This window comes from Panthera onca, chromosome X, assembly GCF_046562875.1.
Source record: "Panthera onca isolate mPanOnc1 chromosome X, mPanOnc1 haplotype 2, whole genome shotgun sequence".
NCBI classification, from domain to species: domain Eukaryota; kingdom Metazoa; phylum Chordata; class Mammalia; order Carnivora; family Felidae; genus Panthera; species Panthera onca.
In genome coordinates, this window is record NC_138357.1 from 76,844,643 (window position 1) to 76,866,141 (window position 21,499).

At 38.0% G+C, this 21,499-nt stretch overlaps 1 protein-coding gene across 1 annotated transcript in view; it reads right to left on the reverse strand.

Moving 5' to 3' along the window:
- Positions 1-748: 748 nt before the first annotated feature.
- ZC3H12B (zinc finger CCCH-type containing 12B) overlaps positions 749-21,499 on the reverse strand; it is a 72,852-nt gene continuing 52,101 nt past the window's right edge. The window contains exons 3-5 of the mRNA XM_081792529.1: positions 5,694-5,928; positions 4,913-5,019; positions 749-3,733 (exon numbers count right to left, since the gene is read on the reverse strand). Of these exons, the coding sequence (XP_081648655.1) occupies positions 2,313-3,733; positions 4,913-5,019; positions 5,694-5,928 (1,763 nt within the window). The 3' untranslated portion in view covers positions 749-2,312. The remainder of the gene's footprint in view (positions 3,734-4,912; positions 5,020-5,693; positions 5,929-21,499) is intronic.

Here is a 21,499-nt window from a genome sequence, read left to right on the forward strand (position 1 = left end):
TTGGTTCATAAACATTTTATGAGAAAAATGACAATTGCTTTTGGAAAATAAAAAGTACATACACTGCCTTAAGTATTTCCTGTGTTGAGAGAAGGTTACAATGTTTTTGAGTACTAAACATGAACATGTTCAAGATAAATTGCAGCTGACAAGATTAATCTTGTGCTTCCCCATAAATTGTGCAGCTAGTGGATACTGTAATCCTATTGATGATTTTGTTAGGAAGATGAACTAACTGGCAGAAAGGCAGTAGAGTCATCTAGGAGTGTCAAATACCCTGATTTAGACATGGGGCCAATTTAGAAGGTCCAAGAAGTTGAAGGAATGAAGTGGTATTTGTGTGAAATAGCAAGCACTTCAGTGGCAACTGTCACTATTTTCTACCTGACAGAAAATACTTTTACCACTCAAAATGCTGGGGAATGGAAAGACCAGAGAGGATAGGAGGTGAATATGAAGTTGTGGTTAACTGAAGAGAAATGCTGGCTGAGGTGCAGTTTTGATCAACTAGGACAGTGACAGAAAACCAAAAAGCAGCATGCAAGCATTATCAAACCACCAGAAACAACCCTGACTACAGCCTCACATGCGGAGTGCTTCATGGTAAGAAAAGTTATAGGCAGTCACACCTTCTCATGAAGAAACAAAAGGCCAAAACCAGGCCACCTCAACTCTCATGAAAAAAAAAAAACAAAAACAAAAACAAAAAACATAGAAATTAGCAAGTTTCAGCTCAAGAAATAGGTCATGGTTCAAAATGTTGAAGTATACAATGGATTTAAAAAGGGGTTCATTTAGTACTGCTTAAAAAAAATCCAAAAACAATAAATGCAAGAGGCATTTAGCTACAAAGGTTTCCACCCTGAGAAAGATACTAGTTGTGCAAATGGTGCTGCTCAATCCAAAATCCTGTGTCTTTAGTGATGCATTTAAGAATTTTTAAGGGAAAGTGCATAACTGAACCAGCTGTTAGCAGAGATGTAGCATCCTCTTTTGTAAGCTTCCTTTTTCCACTGAGAAAATCCCCTGGTTTTGTTTCCTAAAGAAATTCTGTTCCACTAATGATCCACCTTATTGCCCAAAGAGTGGACAGCAGAAGAAAGTGGATTACATGGCTGTGCACTGTCCTCCATTACATTTTATCCTGTGATGTTGAATACTGCATAGGTCATAAGTTTAAAGGGTATCCATTAGACCCTCCTTGAGTGCAGCTTTTGTGTTCATCATTTAATGCTGCATGAATTTGGCCATCTCTCCTTGGAAAAGGGAAGTGGAGTCTGGTAGTAAATCCCTTCATCCTTGTCAAACTCTTCTGTGCTTGTCTAGCACACACCTGCTATGCTTGTCCATCAGCTCCTCTGAAGAAGAAAGCTGTAATCTGATCCTTAATTTGCTAAAGTGAAGAGACTTAAAAGCTAAGAACTGTCAGTGTTGACAAGTAGAAAGTGCAAAGGAAATACAGTTAGTTTTCTCTGGTGCCTAAGAAAACAATATTCAAATATGGCATGTAATTTCACTTTCAGAACTAGTTGAAACTATGAAATGTGACATAAAATCAAGTTAGATTCATGATCTATACAGCTGTAGACTAAGGACTGTGCAGAGCTTTTCTTCTCATTATCACTATATAAAAGGTTATATGGGGATACATAAACTTCTCAAACTAAATACATACAGTTATGCATGCAATATAATTGCTAACAATAGGTTTGAAATATAGGTCTAGAGCTTTGATGTGACCCTATAGCTTGGTTAATAAAGATATTGAATGGTCAGATATTCATGCAATAAATTATGTATTTACTTTTTAAAAGCTTTAAATATCCTATTAAAAATCCCAAAAGGTTAATTCAACATATGATTTGATCCAGATGCTCTTGCTCTCTAAATTAGAAATATTATCAATACTTTGTAATATAGAATGTGCAACTAAGAAAACATTGATAATGGAATCCTTTGGGAGTTTCTTGATTTTAGACCTCTCCCCATGAGTTTTGTCCTCCATTATCTGCATGGTGCCAAGCAAAAAAGCATGGGGCTTGGAGTCAGAGGACTTGAGTGTGAATCCTGATTTGGTCACTTGCTAGCAGTGTGACCTTGGCAAGTAACTTAATCACAATGAGATTCAGTTTCTTTTTATAGAAAATAAGATTAGTAAAATTTACTTTACAGGGTTGTTTTGAGCTTCAAATGACAGAAACACTATAACTTGTAAAGCGCAACACAAAATTATTAGTTACTTTTATCTTAGCATTGATGCGTTATTAGTATGAATATTTATATATGTATAAAGGAATAAGTCCTGTGTCATGTCAACGTGCAGCCCTAAGCTTAGAAACAATCAAGGCTGCCAGTTGCTGGGCATCTGCTGTGTGGGGATTCTTTTCCATCACTGCAAGGACGATGTTTGAAGGGAAAATATTGCAAAGGTTCTTATAAGTCTGATACTGGTGCTCTGGGATCATATGCTCCCTGGTATCATTGCACATTCCAACCCAAGGATTCCTCCAAAGCTGTTCCATCTTTTCAGGCATGCTCCGTACCATGACTGGCTCATAGCATGGTTGCATGAGGCTGTTACTCAAGGGATAGGAATGATAACCATAGGAGTCGGTTGTACAGGGTAATGGGTCCCAGCTGGCATGTTGTTCCCGGCACAGGGGAGGTCGTCTTTGCCTCATTGGGTTGCTTTCATAAAGGCGGGAGTCAGAAATACTGTCCATCCGAGTCATTACCAGGGCACGTCCTGGCTGGGGGGTTGCCCCAGGGTGGAGATTAGGAGGCATGGGGTAGTCTCCAGGACAGCTTGAACATGCTCCAGTTGCTGGGTGCTGGGCTTGTAGAACTAAGTGGGGAACTGACTGCTTGTGGGGGGCTTGCTTAGAATCCTCTGGGCCATAGCTCTGTACTCGCGTTAAGGCGTCATGGTAACCATGAGGAAAAGGCTGAAGACGGTTCTGAGATACTGAGCGATGCAGCTTTAAATTGCCTTCAGGATGGCCATCAGCTACAGCCAAGTACAGGTTGTTGTAAGAGGAGTAGTTGTCGTTCCTGGTATGGCTCATACGATTGTCAGGACAGAGGTTGGGACTCCGGGCATACACCCCTCGGTCTACTTCAGCCATGTAGTACTCTCGATTATGCATGCTGTTGATGTTCAGTTTGGAGAAGTCGCCTAACATTGAATAGTAGCTGTGCTCCCCCAGGGACTCAAACTTTGAGTATTGGTCAGCATAGCTAATAGGTGTCCCATGGCTGTTGGTAACCAGGATTGGAGGGTACTGCATACTAGCCATGTGTTCCAGTGAGGCCTTCTGGTGGGGGAGATGAGAGGATCCTGGCACTGGGCTGCTGGCTGAACGAGTGTTGAGTGCACCCACCGCATGGCTTTTGGGGGGTGGGATTGTGGGGACACTTAGGGCAGTCACAAGTGAGGGGACAGAGCTGGCCTCAGGCTTACGGGCAATGGACAGCCATTCCTCAGGCTCCACAGCCACGGACCGGATGCTGGGATCCGATTGGCGCTTGGGGGCCACACGTTTGACTTCGGAGGTTATTTCACCTTTGGCATTAGACAGCCCTGTGCTACACTTGGCCAGGGTGCCTTCACTCACGGTTTTCACTGTGGACAGTTTGGCACTGATGCGGAGCTCATCAGCCACCGAACGCTGTGGTTGGTTGGCCCGCTCCGGATGGTAGTATTTGCACTTGTGGCCATAAGTGCATTTTTTGCCTGAAAAATAATGTCTTGGGGTAAGACTCTCTCTCATACTGGTGCAAATATGTCAGAAACTGCTGTAATAAACTGGGTACTCAGGTTAGAGTTTTACTATTTGGGCTTAAGAAGAAAGTTAACTGTCCATAAAAATGAGACGCAGCACAACACCAAGGAGGCATCACACACTGTGAGGGAAGAAGGAAGAAGTGGAAACCTGGAGAGGAAACTGCAACGTAAAAGCTAAGAACTGAGCAGTTGAATAGCCTTCATTTTCCTGTTATTCACAATTTTGCCTAGGCATAACCTGCATGCTGAGGCAGTGTAGGGCAGCAGCAGGCAGCATAGTGCAGTGCAAAAAGCACAGGCTTGGAAGCCAGTCAGCCTGAGTTTCAATTTCAGCTATGTTGTTTACTAGACATGTGACCTTGGTAAGTGACTTTACTTTCTGAGCCTCATTTTAACTCTTCTGTAAAAGAAGTCCATAATTATGCCTGTGTTATACGGTCATTGTAAAAATTAAATGAAGCTAATGAACAAGAAAATACTGTATAATTTAAATAAATGTTAATTGAGAAAAAAAACCAAGATGTCACATAAACAAATGATTATCCAAAAAGAGTGAACATCCAAAGTAGCTTCAGACCAAGCAGCCCATGTTGCATTGTTAGGCTCACAAACTTTGTATCAGAAGGACTTGGCATAAGATCATGAAAGCACTCTAGACAACTATATTTTTAAAAACCAAATGAAAATGAAGTTTGGAAGAAAACTGGAAAATACAGATCTGAAGAAAAGGGTATTATTAGTTGACAGAGAGTGCAGTCACCTACTTGAGAGACACATCCTTTTTTGAGGCCAAATCCAATTTGACATTGCCTTTTCTGCTTCCGTAGGCCATGTGGGTTTCTGCACGTCCCCGCCTCCAGCAACACTGCTCAAGATGGAGACAGCTAGAACACATGTATCATTTAAACAAGCGGCAACTAATTTTCCCTTCAATTCTAGTTATGTGTTTTAATCAGTTTTTATGGATGTTTTTTTAAATGCCTGAGAATACTTAGACACAGACTTGAACTCACAGAACATAGACAAGTTGCAATGTTCCATTTGAAAGGAAACCTTTGAGATGTAAGTATTCACATAGTCCTTATGTTTCTTTTAGTATAGAACTCAGTTATGCACATAGGTACTCACCATAAGGGCATGGTTGCTTCTTGTACTCTGGAACAACAGGTCTTTTTCTCAAGAAATTTTCAAGATTTGGGCCATGGCGTCCTAAAGGATCATCTGGAGGCATAAATCTAAAAGCAAACAAGCAAGAGATAAATGTCTTCCTTTCTATCCCCATTACCCTTTTTTAGGAGTTCAGATCTTCATTACTCCTTGCCTATACTGTTGTCATGGCCTTCTAATTGTCCTTTCTGCCTCACGTCTATCTCCTGCTAAGCCAGCAGTTCTTCCCTTCATTCCCACGTGAACACACACACACACACACACACACACCAAAAATATGATTTTTTCCAGTGTATCATTCTTCTGTGGACTATACATTTCAACCATACGAGCATGCCTGCTGGTTCCCCCCACATGCAACCTACTTTCACATCTTTATAGCTTTATTCATGAAATTCCTTTTACCTGTAGGGCCCAGCAATCCTCTTTCTTCTGTATGTAAACTTCATCTCAAACGTTATGTCCTGTTTGAGGCTTTTTCCTATTATTTCATGTAGACAAAGCAATTTTAAAAACTCTAACCATACTACTTATCACAACATGTGTGGTTCTCTTTCGCTTCTCCACTACACTTTGAGCCTCTTAAAAGTGAGTCTTGTTTCCTATTCAGCCTCTTATCCCCATGGCAATTAGCAGAATTCACAGTACACAGTAAATGTTCAGTAAATGTTTATTGAAATGAAAATCTATTCCTAGTGGAAACATGGATTTAAGCATTCAGGGCCTACTAAAAGAAACGTACTTGTCATTCACAAAAGAATACATCAGCAACCGCTCCTCTATAAACTTCTTCCATTCTGGCTTTTCAACTTGAAGGTCTCGGTAGTTATCATTAGATACAATGATGCCGTCGGAATCAAAAGCCAATTTGACTATGAACCGGTCATCATAACAGACAACTCTCCTGCCCTGGACCCTTCGGGATGGTGTGAAGACAAGAATCTTTTCTTTCTCCAGTTTACGTAGAATATCTTGATCTGTCAAAATATAGATTATATGCCACAGAGTAGAAACCATCTTTGGAAACTAACAGCATTATCCTCATATTACAAATACAAAAGTTGGTACTAGATAGATGAATGTTATTTGCTCTTAGAGAGAAAGTGGCCTTTATTCCTGGCTATGGCACCAATCTGGACTTCTCCTTTGGACTTCAGTTTTTAATAAAGTGAAGGAACTGAACTCAATGACACCTAAGTTTCAAAAACAACCATGAAGAGTGAGAAATAACACTGATATCCTAGCATTCCTTATGCTTGTTTTTTCTTTTGGCTGAAGCAGCAGCTTTTGACTGTTGAAGAAAACAGAGCAGTATACTGAGGATGTGTCTGCCAGGAGGAGGGTAAAACATCACTCCTTGGGACTTACATTTTTCCCTTCTTCCTGAAGGAAAGCCACAACTAAGTGGAAACAAAGCTGTACCATGTTGAGTACTGACCCCCTTTCCTTTTGGTCTCTTAATTGATGAGGAAAGAAAGCATACAGGCTGGGCTTGAGCAATGGCAGGGTCCACTCTCAGGCAGAGGTCGTGACCCTGTTCAGAAGCTGGCAGACAGTTCCACAACACAGTTCTAACAGCCATTCTGACATTCTTATTTGGCACATCATGCAAAAGCTGATACATAGAGGACTAGGGTCTATATGTTCTCAAATTCTATAAAGAGTTAGCTTCATATAGTGTAGGTGAGTATAGTAATCCAACTAACATTAGGACCACATCCTGACTTTTGTGGACCTTAGTTTTCAGTTTGAAATGTCCTTATTTCATAAAGAAATATTAAAAATTACACTTTACAACTGCTTTGGTATAAAAACAAATTATCTAGATACATTATTATAAATTAATTGTTGTTATATTAAATGTTTCCTTCAATATTAAAAGAAAATAAAATTAAAACATATTTTTGTTAAATTTTTTTTCCAGTGTAGTCAACACACAATGTTATATTAATTTAAGGTGTACAATATAGTGATTCAATAATTCCATGCATCACCCAATGCACATCATGACAAGTGCACTCCTTAATCCGCATCACCTATTTACCCATCCACACCACACAATTCCCCTTTGGTAACCATCAGTGTGTTCTTTATAGATAGGAAATTTTTTTGGTTTGTCTATCTCTCTTTTTTAACTTTGCTCATTTGTTTTGTTTCTTAAATTCCACATATGAGTGAAATTGTATGGTATTTGTCTTTCTCTGATTGACTTAAATCGCTTAGCATTATACTGTCTAGCTCCATCCATGCCATTACACATGGCAAGATTATATATATATATATATACACATATATATATACATATATATACATATATATGTATATATATACATATATATATACACATATACATATATACATATATGTATATGTATATATACATATATACATATATATATGTGTATATATATACATATATATACATATATATATATACACACATATATATATACATATATATGTGTGTGTATATATATATGTATATATATGTATATATATATATGTATACGTATATGTATATATACGTATACATATATACGTATATATGTGTATGTATATATATATATAGAGAGAGAGAGAGAGAGAGAGCGAGAGAGACAGAGAGAGAGAGAGAGAGACAGAGAGAGGGACCACACAGGCAGAGGAGGGGCAGAGAGAGGGGGAAATCCCAAGCAGAGAGAAAATCCCAAGCAGGCTCTGCTCAGTAAGCACAGAGTCTGATCAATCCCAGGAACCATGAGACAATGACCTGAGCTGAAATCAAGAGTCAGAAGCTTAACCAACAGAGACTCCCAGATGCCCCTATATTTAAGTTTTTATTTCAATTCCAGTTAGTTAACATATAGTGTTATATCACTTTCAGGTGTACTAGATTTCATTCTTTCTTATGGCTGAATAATATTCCATTGTATATATACACCACATTTTCTTTATCCATTCATCAATCTATAGACACTAAGGCTGCTTCCATATCTTGGCTACTATAAATAATGCTCCTATAAACATAGGAGTGCATGTGTCCCTTTGCATTATTTTTTTTTTGTATTTTTTGATAAATAGCACAATTACTGGATCATAGTGTAGTTCCATTTTTTACTGTTTGAGGAACTTCCATAATACTGTTTTCCACAGTGGCTGCATGAGTTTGCATTCCCACCAACAGCGCAAGAGGGTTCCTTTTTCCCCACACCTTGCCAATATTTATTTCTTGTGTTGTTGATTTTAGCCATTCTGATAGGTGTGAGGTGATATTTCATTTCAGTTTTGGTTTGCATTTCCCTTATGATCAGTGATATTGAGCATCTTTAATGTGTCTGTTGGTCATCTGTATGTCTTCTTTGGAGGAGAAATTTCTGTTCATTTCTTATGCCCAATTTTAATTGGACTGTTTGGGCTTGGGGTGTTGATTTGTGTAAGTACTCTATATATTTTGGATACTAGTCCTTTATCAAATATGTCATTTGCAAATACTTTCTCCCATTCCTTAGATTGCCTTTTAGTTTTGTTTATTGTTTCCTTTGCTGTGCAGAAACTTATTATCTTGATGAAGTGCCAATAGTTTATTTTCACTTTTATTTCCCTTTCTTCAGGAAACATATCTAGAAAAATGTTACTATTGATGCCAGAGATCTTACTGTCTTGTGTTCTCTGCTGGAATTTTTATGATGTCAGGTCTCTCATTTAGGTCTTTAATCCATTTTGAGCAGTTTCATTCTTTTGCAGTTTGCTGTGCAGTATTCCCAACACCATTTGTTTAAAAGACTGTCTTTTTCCAGTTGAATATTTTTTTCCTACTTTGCTAAAGAATAATTGACCACATAATTGTGGGGTTATTTCTGGGGTTTCTATTCTGTTCCATTGATCTATGTGCCTATTTTTGTGCCAGTACCATATTGTTTTGTATACTACAGCTTTGAAATGTAACTTGAAAACCAGAATTGTGATGCATCCAATTTCTCTTTTATTTTTCAAGGCTAACATAGGGTTTGAACTCATGACCTTGAGATCAAGACCTGAGCTGAGATGAAGAGTCTGACACTTAATTGACTGAGTCACCCAACACCCTATACCACTTCTTTATCCATTCATCAATCAATGGACATTTGGGCTCTTTCCATAATTTGGATATTCTAGGTAATGTTGCTATAAACAGCAGAGTGCACATATCCATTTAAATTAGTATTTTTGCATTCTTCTGGTAAATACCTAGTAGTGCAATTGCTGAATAGTAGAGAAGTTTTATTTTTAACTTTTTGAGAAACCTCCATACTGTTTTCCAGAGTGGCTGCACCAGTTTGCATTTCTGCCAACAGTACAACAGACTTCCCGTTTCTAAACATCCTTGCCAACACATATTTCTTTTTGTGTTGTTGATTTTAGCCATTATGACAGGTGTGAGGTGATATCTCATTGTAGTTTTGATTTGTATCAAAGATGCTGAGCATCTTCTCATGTGTCTGTTAGCCATCTGTATATATCCTTTGGAAAAAAATGTCTATTCATGTCTTCTGTCCATTTGTTAACTGGATTATTCATTATTTGGGTGTTGAGTTTTATAAGTTCTTTATATATTTTGGATAGTAACCCATTATCACATGTGTCATTTACAAATATCTTCTCCCATTCAATTCTTTTAGTTTTTTTGATTGTTTCCTTTGCTGTATATAAGCTTTATATTTGATGAATCCCAATAGTTTATTTTTGCTTTTGTTTCCCTTGCTTCAGGAAACATATTTAGTAAGAAGTTGCTATGGTTGATGTCAAAGAGATTACTGCTTGTGTTCTCCTCTAGGATTTTGATCATTTCCTGTCTCATATTTAGGTCTTTCATCCACTTACAATTTACTTTTGTGTCTGGTGTAAGAACGTGGTCCAGTTTCATTCTTTTGCATGTTGCTGTCCAGTTTTCCCAACACCACTTGTTGAAGAGACTGTGTGTTTTCCATTGGATATTCATTCGTGCTTTGTTAAAGATTACTTGACCATATAGTTGAGGGTTCATTTCTAGGTTTTCTATTCTGTTCTATTGATCTATGTGTCTATTTTTGTGCCAGGGCCATACTGTTTTGATTACTACAGCTTTGTAATATAACTTGAAGTCTGGAATTGTGATGCCTCCAGCTTTGCTTTTCTTTTTTTTTTGAGATTGCTTTGGCTATTTAGGATTTTTTGTGGTTTCATATGAATTTTATGATTGCTTCTTGTAGTTCTGTGAAAAATGTTGGATAGGGATTACATTAAATGTATAGGTTGCTTTGAGTAATATAGGCTTTTTATCAATATTTGTTCCTCTAATCCATGTGCATGGAATATATTTCCATTACTTTGTTTCATCTTCAGTTTCTTTCATCAATGTTTTATAGTTTTCAGGGTACAGGTCATTTGCCTACGTTTTTGGTAAAATTGTAAATGGGATTGATTCCTTAATTTCTATTTGTGCTGCTTCATTATTGGTGTATAGAAATGCAACAGATTGCTATACATTGATTTTCTAACCTGCGACTTTACTTAATTTTTTTGTCAGTTCTACACTTTTTTGGTGTAGTATTTCAGGTTTTCTATATAGGTTATCATGTCCCCTGCAAATAGTGAAAATTTTACTTCTTCCTTGCCAGTTTGGATGCCTTTTATATCTTTTTGTTGTTTTATTAGTGAAGCTAGAACAGCCAATACTATGTTGAATAAAGTTGATGAGTGTGGACATCCATGTCTTGTTTCCTGACCATCCATACCCATGGAAAAAGCTACTAGCCATGGGTTTATTATAGATGGCCTTTATTATGTTGAGGTATGTTTACTCTAAACTTACTTTGTTGAGGGTATTTTTTTAAATCATGAATGGATGTTGTACTTTGTCCAGTGCTTTTTCTGTGTCTACTGAAAACATCATATGGTTCTTATCCTTTCTTTTATTGATTGATGTATTACATTGATTGATAAGGAAGTAATGCACAATGCTTGAATCCAGGAACAAATGCCACTTGATCATGGTGAATGATTATTTTAATATATTGTTGAATTTGGTTTGCTAGCATTTTGTTCAGGATTTTTTGCATCTATGTTCATCAAATATATGACCTGTAGTTATATTTTTAGTGGTATCTTTTTCTGGTTTTGATCACAGAATGCATTTGGAAGTTTTAGTTACTTTTCTATTTTTTGTAATAGTTTCAGAAGAATAAGAATTAAGTCTTAAAATGCTTGGAGGAATTCACCTGTGAAGACATTTTTGTTTGTTGGGAGTTTTGTGATTACAGATTCAATTTTTTTTGTTGGTTATCAGTCTGTTCAAGTTTTCTATTTTTTTCTGTTTCAGCTTTGGTAGTTTATATGCTTCTAGGAATTTATCTATTTCTTCTAAGTTGTGCAATTTGTTGGAATATGGTTTTTTGTAATCTTCTCTTATACTCATTTGTATTTCTGTTGTGTTGGTAGGTATTTCTCCTCTCCAATTTGTGATTGTATTTATTTCAGTCATCTCTCTCTCTCTCTCTCTCTCTGATGAGTCTGGGCAGAGGTTTGTCCACTTTATTGATCTTTTTCAAAAGTACAGCTTCTGGTTTCATTGATCTATTTTCTTAGTTTCTGTATTATTTATTTCTGTTATGATCAGAAATATTATTTATTTCCCTCTTTCTGCTGGTTTCATGCTTCCTTTATTGTTCTTTTTCTAGCCTCTTTAGGCACAAGGTTAATTTGTTTGATATTGTTCTTGCATCTTGAGGTAGGCCTATATTGCTATGACTTGCCTCTTTGAACTCTTTTACTGCATCCCACTGGTTTTTGGTGGTTATAATTTTTATTTTTTTATCCTATAAATTCATATTTTATTTTATTTTATTTTTACTTTTTATTTAAATTTCGGTTTGTTTACAAACAGTATGATATTAGTTTCAGGTGTACAATTTAGTGCTTCAGCACTTGCATACATCACCTAGTGCTCATCACAAGTGCACTCCTAATACAAAGCAACTATTTAACACATCTTCCCATCCACTTCCACTCTGGTAGCCGTAAGTTTATTCTCTATAGTTAAGAATCTGTTTCTTGGTTTGCCCCTCTCTTTTTTTTTTCCATTGATCATGTGTTTTGTTTCTTAAACACCACATATGAGTGAAATCATATGGTATTTGTCTTATTCTCACGGACCTATTTCACTTAGCATAGTACTCTCTAGCTCCATCCATGTAACTGCAAATAGCAACATTTCATGGTTTTTTATGGCTGTATAATATTCCATTGCATATATATATATATATATATATATATATATATATATATACCACATCTTTATCCATTCATCAGTTGATGGACATTTGGACTATTTCCATAATTTTGCTATTTTAGTTAATGCTGCTATAAACATCAGGATGCATGTATCCTTTTGAATTAGTATATTTGTATTCTTTGGGTAAATACCTAGTAGTGCAATGCATAGGATGATTCTATTTTTTAACTTTTTGAGGAACCTCCATTCAGTTTTCCAGAGTGGCTGCACCAGTTTGCATTCCCACCAACAGTGTAAGAAGATTTCTCCACATCCTTGCTAACACCTGTTTTTTCTTCTGTTGTTGATTTTAGCCATTCTGACAGGTGTGAGGTGATATCCCATTGTAGTTTGGATTTGCACTTCCTGATGATAAGTGATGTTGAGAATCTTTTTACGTGTCTTTTGTTCCATGTACTTTTTTTTTTTTTTACTTCTTTTAATTCCTGGTTTCATTCGTTACTTAGTAGGGTGTTTTTTAACCTCCATGTATTTGTACTCTTTTCAGATTTTTGTGTGTGATTGATTTCTAGTTTCATAGCTTTGTGGTCAGAAAAGATGCATGGTATTACTTTGCTCTTCTTGAACTTGTTGAGATTTGTTTTGTAGGTGAAAATGTGATCTATTCTGGAGAATGATCTGTGTGCACTTGAAATGAATGTGTATTCTGCTGCTTTCAGATGGAATGTTATGAATGTATCTGTCAAATCCAGTTGCCAGTGTGTAATTCAAAGCCATCATTTCCTTGTTGATTTTTTGTTTACACGATCTATCCATTGATGTAAATGGGGTGTTAAAGTCCCCTACTATTATTGCATTATTATAGATTAGTTTATTTATGTTTATTATTAACTGTTTTATGTACTTGGAGACTCCTATGTTGAGTGTGTGTGTATATATACATATGCATATTTCAGTCAGTTGTTATATCTTCCTGTGGGATTGCCCACTTTATTATTATATACTGTCCTTCTTTGTCTCTTGTTACAGTTTTTATTTTAACTTTTTTGTAAATGTTTGTTTATTTTTGAAAGAGAGAGACATAGAGTGAGAAGGCGAGGGACAGAGAGAGAGAGGGAGACACAGAAACTAAAGCAGGCTCCAGGTTCTGACCTATCAGCACAAATCCCGATGTGGGGCTTAAACCCACAAACCATGAGATTATGACCTGAGCCAAAGTCAGACGCTTAACTGACTGAGCCACCCAGGAGCCCCTACAGTTTTTTATTTTAAACTCTATTTTGACTTACATTAGTCTTGCTACTAATGCTTGCTAAAAAGCATTAGGCTTTTTTTTTTTTTTTACATCCATTTGCATGATACATGTTTCTCCTTCCCCTCATTTTCAATCTGCAGGTGCTTTTTTAAAATTTTTTTTAACGTTTATTTCTTTTTGAGACAGAGAGAGACGGAACATGAACGGGGGGAGGGTCAGAGAGAGAGGGAGACACAGAATCAGAAGCAGTCTCCAGGTTCTAAGCTGTCAGCACAGAGCCCGATGTGGGGCTTGAACTCATGGACTGCGGGATCACGACCTGAGCCAACGTCGGACGCTTAACCAACTGAGCCACCCAGGCGCGCCTCTGCAGGTGCTTTTTAAGTCTAAAATGAATCTCTTGTAGGCAGCATATAGATGGGTCTTGTTTTCTTTATCCATTCTGTCACCCTATATATATTTTTTTGATTGGAGCATTCAGTCCATTTACATTTAAAGTAATTATTGATAGATATGTATTTATTGCCATTTTGTTACTTGTTTTGTTTTTTCCCTGAATATTTTCTGTGATCCTTTCTTATCTTTCATGTTTTGCTGATTTTCTTTAGTGATATATTTGGATTCTTTCTCTTAATTCTTTGCATATTTATTAGTGTTTTTGATATATGGTTACCATTGGGTTTGTATATACCCTCGTCTTCATAAAGCTGTCTATATTAAGTTGGTGGGCATTTATGTTTGAATTCATTCTTTCTCCTTTCCTTCCCACGTTTTAGGTATGTATCATTATATTTTATATATCATTTTATTTTGTGAGTTCCTTGACCTATTTTTTAAATAAATGTTTATTTTTACTGCTTCTTCATTTTTTTTATTTTTATACTGTCATTTTGTGTGTGTCCTTCCCATTCAAAGTACCCTTTAATATTTCTTGAAGGACTGGTTTAATGGTCACAAACTCCTTAGTTTTGGTTTATTTGGGAAACTCTTGATCTCTCCTTCTATTTTGAATGATTGCCTTGCTTGATAGAGTATTTTTGGCTGCAGATTTTTTTCCCATCAGCACTTTGAATATATCATGCTACCCCCTTCTGTCTTGCCAAGTTTCTGTTAAAAAATCTCCTGCTGGCCTTATGGCTTTTCCTTGTAATATACTGACTTCATTTGTCTTGACAATTTTAGGATTTTTTTTGTTTATCATTATATTTTGCAAACAATATGTCTTAGTGTGTGTCTGCTTTTTTGATTTTGATGGGAGTTCTCTGTGCATCCTGGATCTAGATATCTGCTTCCTTCACCAATTTAGGCAAGTTTTCAGCTATTTTTTCTTGAAATAAATTTTCTGCCCCCTTTTCTCTCTCCTTCTTCTTCTTCTTCTGGGACTCCTATAATACAAATGTTACTACATCTGGTGGAATCACTGAGTTCCCTAAGTCTATTCTCATTTTGCGTAATTGTTTTTTTCTCCTTTGTTCAACTTAATTAGTTTCCATTACTTTTTCTTGTAGGTCACTAATTTATTCCTCTGCTTCTTTCATCTTGCCATTCTTTCCATCAAGCTGATTTCTCATTTTGTTTATTGAGCCCTTTATCACTGCTATGTTATTCCTTATCTCTGTGTTAAGGATCTCACTCATGTTTTCCACTCTTTTCTCAAATCCAGTAAGTATCCTTATGAGCATTATTTTAAATTCTCCATCAGGTATGTTACATATGTCTGTTCCTTTTAGATTTCTGGCGGTAGCCATGTCCTGCTGTTTCATTTGGGATAAATTTCTCTGTCTCCTCATTTTGTCTGCCTCTCTGTGTCTGTTTTTGTGTGTTAAGAAAGTCATCAATGTCTTGTGCTCTTGAAAGTAGTGACTTTTTGGGACTCCTGGGTGGCTCAGTCGGTTAAGCTTCTGACTTCGGCTCAGGTCATGATCTTGTGGTTCGTGAGTTCAAGCCCCGCGTCGGGCTCTGTGCTGACAGTTCAGAGCCTGGAGCCTGTTTCAGATTCTGTGTATCCCTCTCTCTCTCTGACCCTCCCCCGTTCATGCTCTCTCTCTGTCTCAAAAATAAATAAGCGTTAAAAAAATTAAAAAAAAAAAAAAGGAAAGTAGTGACTTTTTGAAGAGGAGGTCCTGGAGTGCCCTGCAGTGCAGTGTCCCCTGTTCACCAGAGCTTGGCACTTTAGGAGAGTAACCTGTATGTGTTGTGTATGCCTTACTCTTGTGTCTGAGTCAACTTTTCTTTTCAGTGCAGTTGTCTGCACTGATTCTCTCAGTTGTGGGCTGCGTTTGCTCTCTGTAATATTAATGGGACCCAGGCAGGCCATTTCTGAGATGGCATCCCTACTAGGGAAATTGAGAATGTGGAGCAGTGTTAGCAAATTTTGCAGTGGGACTCTAGTTTTTTGCTGGATACTCCAGAGCACCGCAGCACCTGAAGTCTGCATGTGGGATTGTCTGGGGTGTGATACCGGCTGTACCACATGACAACTGCTAGGCACAACTGGGGACAGTGTGTGATGGTGGCTGGCATCACATGGCTGGGTGCAGCAAGTCAACTGATTGTGGGATACTTCAGCAGGTATGCCCCCAGTGTCTGGATATGATACACATCAATAGCTGTGTCCCAAGTGTCTGGATGTTGCATGTGACAATAGCTAGCCGTGCATGGCTGGTGCTTCACTGTGGCTTGGCAGGGTGCATGGTGGCAACTGTCCACCTGGTAGTTGGGCAGGGTACACATACAGCTTTAACAAAATTTACCCTGAACTCTGGGTCAAAGATGCAGGTGCCTGTGTAGCCCCATGTCCCACAAGTAGCACTGTGTTTATTCTGGGGGTTCGGGGAGGAAAATGGTGACTCTCATCTCTCTTGTTACCAGAGAAGTTCCCCAACATGCTCCAAAATCAGTATAAACATATCTTCCTCCTGTTTTGTAAGCTCTTATTTCTATGTTTCCTGTTCATGGGCTGTTTTCTCTTTTAGGGTGGGGACTAGGGTACCACTTTCCCTCTCAGCTAGCCTATTGCTGAGTCATCTGACTTTAAACATTAGGCTCCATGTGCTGCTGGTTATACAAACTTACAGAATTCAGCCCCTCTGATATTTAAGGCTAGATGTTATTGTAATTTATCTTCCCTGTGTGGGTTCCCTGGTGCTTTCCCCTCTCTGCAAGCACAGTTCCCTCCTTCCTGCAGGCTGCTCCCAACTAAGGTACCATTTCTGCCCTTCCTAACCTCTCTAATGTGTCTCCTGTAAATTTAGTTGTGGACATTGTTCTGCCAGTCTTCGTATCACTCTCTCGTTTATTGACATAGTTATGAGTGATATCTAGTTGCAAATGAGGGATGGCATGAGCTCAGGGTCTTTCTACTCTGCCATATTACCTGTGCTTCAAATTAAAACACTAAAAGTATCATGGGTCTTCAACACTGGGCCTTCTGTGCCTCATGGCTAATTTGGCTCTAACTATTCTCCCTATATATTTTACCCTGTAATTTGCAAATCTCACAATCACTTCTTTGGTACAGCATGTGATCCATACCCTACTATGGTTTCTTCAGTTCTTTGGAAAATTCAGTCACTCACACATAACCATATTCACGCTTCTTTAGCCTGAAGTCTATGGTCAAGTAAAAAAGCACTTTTTTTTTAATACTGTATGCTTTATTCCTTACTGAATTCAAGTTGTCTCAATTTAACTGCCATATGCAACAAAGCAATAACAGTTTTATTTGGATCAGGAAAAAATATGTTTAAAAATATACTTAATATGAGGCTTTCCCCATCCCTCAATAACAGCTGTATTGAGGTCAGATCAATTGGAACACCCAGAAAATCAATTTTGCAGAATGGCAGATGGAGCTCCACAGTTGGAGGGAGATAGCATAGCAGATGCAAGGTGTGTGGAACTGAATTGGGGGATAGAAAAATGGTGCTGCAGAGGGAAGGGAACCTTTTCCCTGTAGAGACAAAAAGGAGACAAAGAGAGAGGGGTTGAGAAAGTGTGGCATCAAGTTTGCACAAGAGGAAACCCTCTCCAGACCATTCACTGAGGAGTGAGAAGTACTGAGTGTCCCAGATTGGTTTTGTTTGTTTTGTTTTTGTTTTTGTTTTTGTTTTTTGCAAACAGCATTTGGAGCTCAAACTCTGAGGTTTTGGAAGAGCACAAATTTCTCCAGAGCTGAGCTGTGGTGCATACTCCTGGAGAGGAGGGAGCTGGGCCCAGTGGGCATAGCATGGTGTTGGGATCTCCAGGGCTCATTGTGAGAGAACACTCCCCTTCCTTGAGTACTTTTGAAAGAGGGTATAGTGCCTCCCCAAGGACAAAAGACCCTGTAAGCATCAGCAAAAGGCCTTTTATTAGCAAGAGAAAGAAGGACACCCAGAGGTAATATAACCTTTGCTGCTTTTGTCGGTTCTGCACCATAGACTGTGCACACTGTGCAGGCATGAGACTGTTTTTCATGGACAAAGGACTTCAGACACAGCGTGGAGAGGCTGTACTCTGGAGGAGGGTGGCAGATCCATATGGTGCCTGGTCCCTTAAGACTTCAGGTTTTGAATCCCAGTGATGTGTGCCAAAGAAAAAAACGCAGCAGAGTTGTGGTGCAGGGCCAGCTGACTGCCCTCGCTATTTTGTGAGGACTTCCTGAAGAGGGGGGTGGGTGAGGTCCCCTGTTCCATGACAAAAGATTAGGGTAGCACAATTTTCTCCCCAACACCAACACAGTGGGATTTCAGAGAGCAACAAAGCAGGCCCAGTTGGAGGCAAGACCCATTTACACAAAACCCCACTCCCCTTATGCCTGACAACTGCCTATTTATGGGGCAAGACTGACTCTGAGCCAATGCATCAGGCCTCTTCTCCAGAAGACCAGCACAAACAGCACTGCACATGCACCAAATATACTCAAAATCGAATACTTAAAAAAAAAAACAACAACAACAAAAAAACACCTGAAGTTCTGGTGGGAATAAGACCAGGCTTAGTTTTGTTGTTATTATTATTGTTGTTGTTGTTTTGTTTTGTTTTGTTTTCTTCTTTCCCCTTTTTTTCTTTTGGAATCAGGCTCCTAGGTTTTTTTTTTGTTTGTTTGTTTGTTTGTTTTCATTTTCTCTGGTTTTGGATCAGGCTTTTCTTGTCTTTGTTTCTCTTTTATTTTTTTCTCATTTTTCATTCTTTTTGCTGGAATCAGCCCTATAGATTTGGATACTATGGGTTTTTTTTTTGTTGTTGTTGTTTCCTTTCCTTTTATCTTTTCTGGGGATCATGTTTTGTTTTCTCTTATTTCCTTTTTTCCCAGGCTTATTTTAATAAAAAAATCAAAGCACACCTACTTAAAGGTCCAAACACAACCCAATGCAACCAAGGAGGAGTCTGCAGAGGACTGACCAGTGAGAAGAGCAGCCAAAACACAATAGCAGAATGCACATAGCACACATCAGAAACACTACCTGAGATGCCAGGCCCTGGACAGTGTGTGGCCCTTTTTAATATAGTAGTACTCACAGGTGCAGTAAGCATAACAAGACTTTAAAACATGCAAAGGCAGAAACTTAGCAAAAATTACAAGACAGGAATTTTCCCCAAAAAGAAACATCAAGAAGAAATTACAGCCAGGGACTTGCTCAAAACTGATATAAGCAAAATATCTGAACAAGAGTTTAGAACAACAGTCATAAGACTACTAGCTGGGCTTGAAAAAAACAAAAACAGAGAAGACACCACACAAACCCTTGCTGCAGAGGTCAAAGACTTAAAAACTAGTCAGGTTGAAATACAACATGATATAACTAAGATGCAAAACCAACTGCATACAGTCACAACAAGGATTGAAGAAGCAGAGGAGTGAATAGGTAATATAGAAGATAAAATTATGGGAAAAATGAAGCTGAAAAGAAGAGTCAGTTGAAAATATTAGATCACAAGAAGAGACTTAGAGAACATAGTGATTCCATAACATGAAACAATATATGTATCATAGGAGTCCCAGAAGAAGAAGAATGGGAAAAAGGGGAAGAAGGTTTATTTGAACAAATTATAGTTGAAAACTTAACCTAAGTGGGGAAGTAAACAGGCATCCAAGTCCAAGAGGTCAAAATCAACAAAAACAGGTCAACAACATGAGATAACATAGTGACATGTGCAAAGAACAAAGATAAAGAGAGAATTCTGAAAGCAGCTAGAGACTAAAGGTCATTAGCTTACAAGGGTAAACACATAAGGTTAGCAGCAGATATGTCCACTGAAAATTGGCAGGTCAGATGATAGAGGAAGAAAATATTCAATGGTCTGAATGGGAAAAATATGCAGCCAAGAATTTTTTATCCAGCAAGGCTGTCATTCAGAATACAAGGAAAGATAAAGATTTTCCCAGACAAACAAAAACTAAAGGAGTTTAAAGGAATTTGTGACCACTAAACCAGCCCTGCAAGAAATTTTAAGGGGGACTCCGAGTGGAGAAAAAGAACAAAGCAACAAAGACTACAAAGGACCAGAGAACATCACCAGAAACACCAACTTTACACAAAATATAATGGCACTAAATTCGTATCTTTTAATAATCACTCTGAATGTAAATGGACTAAATACTCCAATCAAAAGACATAGAGTATTAGAATGGATTAAAACACACACACACACACACATACACACACACACACACACAAGATCCATCTATTTGCTGACTACAAGAGACTTATTGTAGACCTAAACACAACTGCATATTGAATATGAGGGCATGGAAAACCATCTGTCTTGCTAATGGAGGTCAAAAGAAAGCCATAGTAGCCATACTTATATCAGAAAAATTAGATTTTAAAACAAAGACTGTAACAAGAGATGAAGAGGGCATTATAGCATAATTAAGGGGTTAATCCCTTAAGAAGAGCTAAAAATTGTAAATATTTATGCCCCTCAACATGGAAGGACCCAAAAATATATATCAAATAATAACAAACATAACAAAACTCATTGATAATAATACCATAAAGATAGGGGACTTTAATACCCCACTTAGAACAATGGACAGATCATCTAAGCAGAAAATTAAAAAAAAAAAAAAAAAAAAAAAAGGAAAATAAGGAAACGATGGCTTTGAATGACGACCTGGACCAGATGGACTTAACACGTATATTCAGAATGATTCATCCTAAAGCAGCTTAATACACATTCTTCTTGACTGCACATGGAACATTCTCCAGAATAGATTACATAATGGGTCACAAATCAGCTTTCAACAAGTACAAAAAGTTCAGGACCAAAACATGCATAATTTCTTTTTTCTTTTTTTAATATAATTTATTGTAGAATTGGTTTCCATACAACACCCCGTGCTCATCCCAACCAGTGCCCTCCTCTCTGCCCATCACCCACTTTCCTCTCTCCCCCAACCCCCATCTACCCTTAGTTTGTTCTCAGTCCTTAAGAGTCTCTGGGGCGCCTGGGTGGCGCAGTCGGTTAAGCGTCCGACTTCAGCCAGGTCACGATCTCACGGTCCGTGAGTTCGAGCCCCGCGTCAGGCTCTGGGCTGATGGCTCGGAGCCTGGAGCCTGTTTCCGATTCTGTGTCTCCCTCTCTCTCTGCCCCTCCCCCGTTCATGCTCTGTCTCTCTCTGTCCCAAAAAAAATAAATAAAAAACGTTGAAAAAAAAATTAAAAAAAAAAAAAAAAAAAAAAGAGTCTCTTATGGTTTGCCTCCCTCCCTCTCTGTAACTTTTTTTTTTCCCTTCCCTTCCCCCATAGTCTTAACATATGAGTGAAGATATACGGTATCTGTCTTTCTCTGCCTGGCTTGTTTCACTTAGCATAATACCCCCCAGTTCCATCCACGTTGCTGCAAATGGCCAGATTTCACCCTTTCTCGTTCCTAAGTAGTATTCCATTGTATATATAAACCACATCTTCTTTATTCATTCGTCAGTTGATGGACATTTAGGCTCTTTCCATAAACTGGCTATTGTTGAAAGTGCTGCTATAAACATTGGGGTACATGTGCCTCTATGCATCAGCACTCCTGATGGGTAGATTCCTAGTGGTGCTATTGCTGGGTCATAGGGTAGTTCTATTTTTAA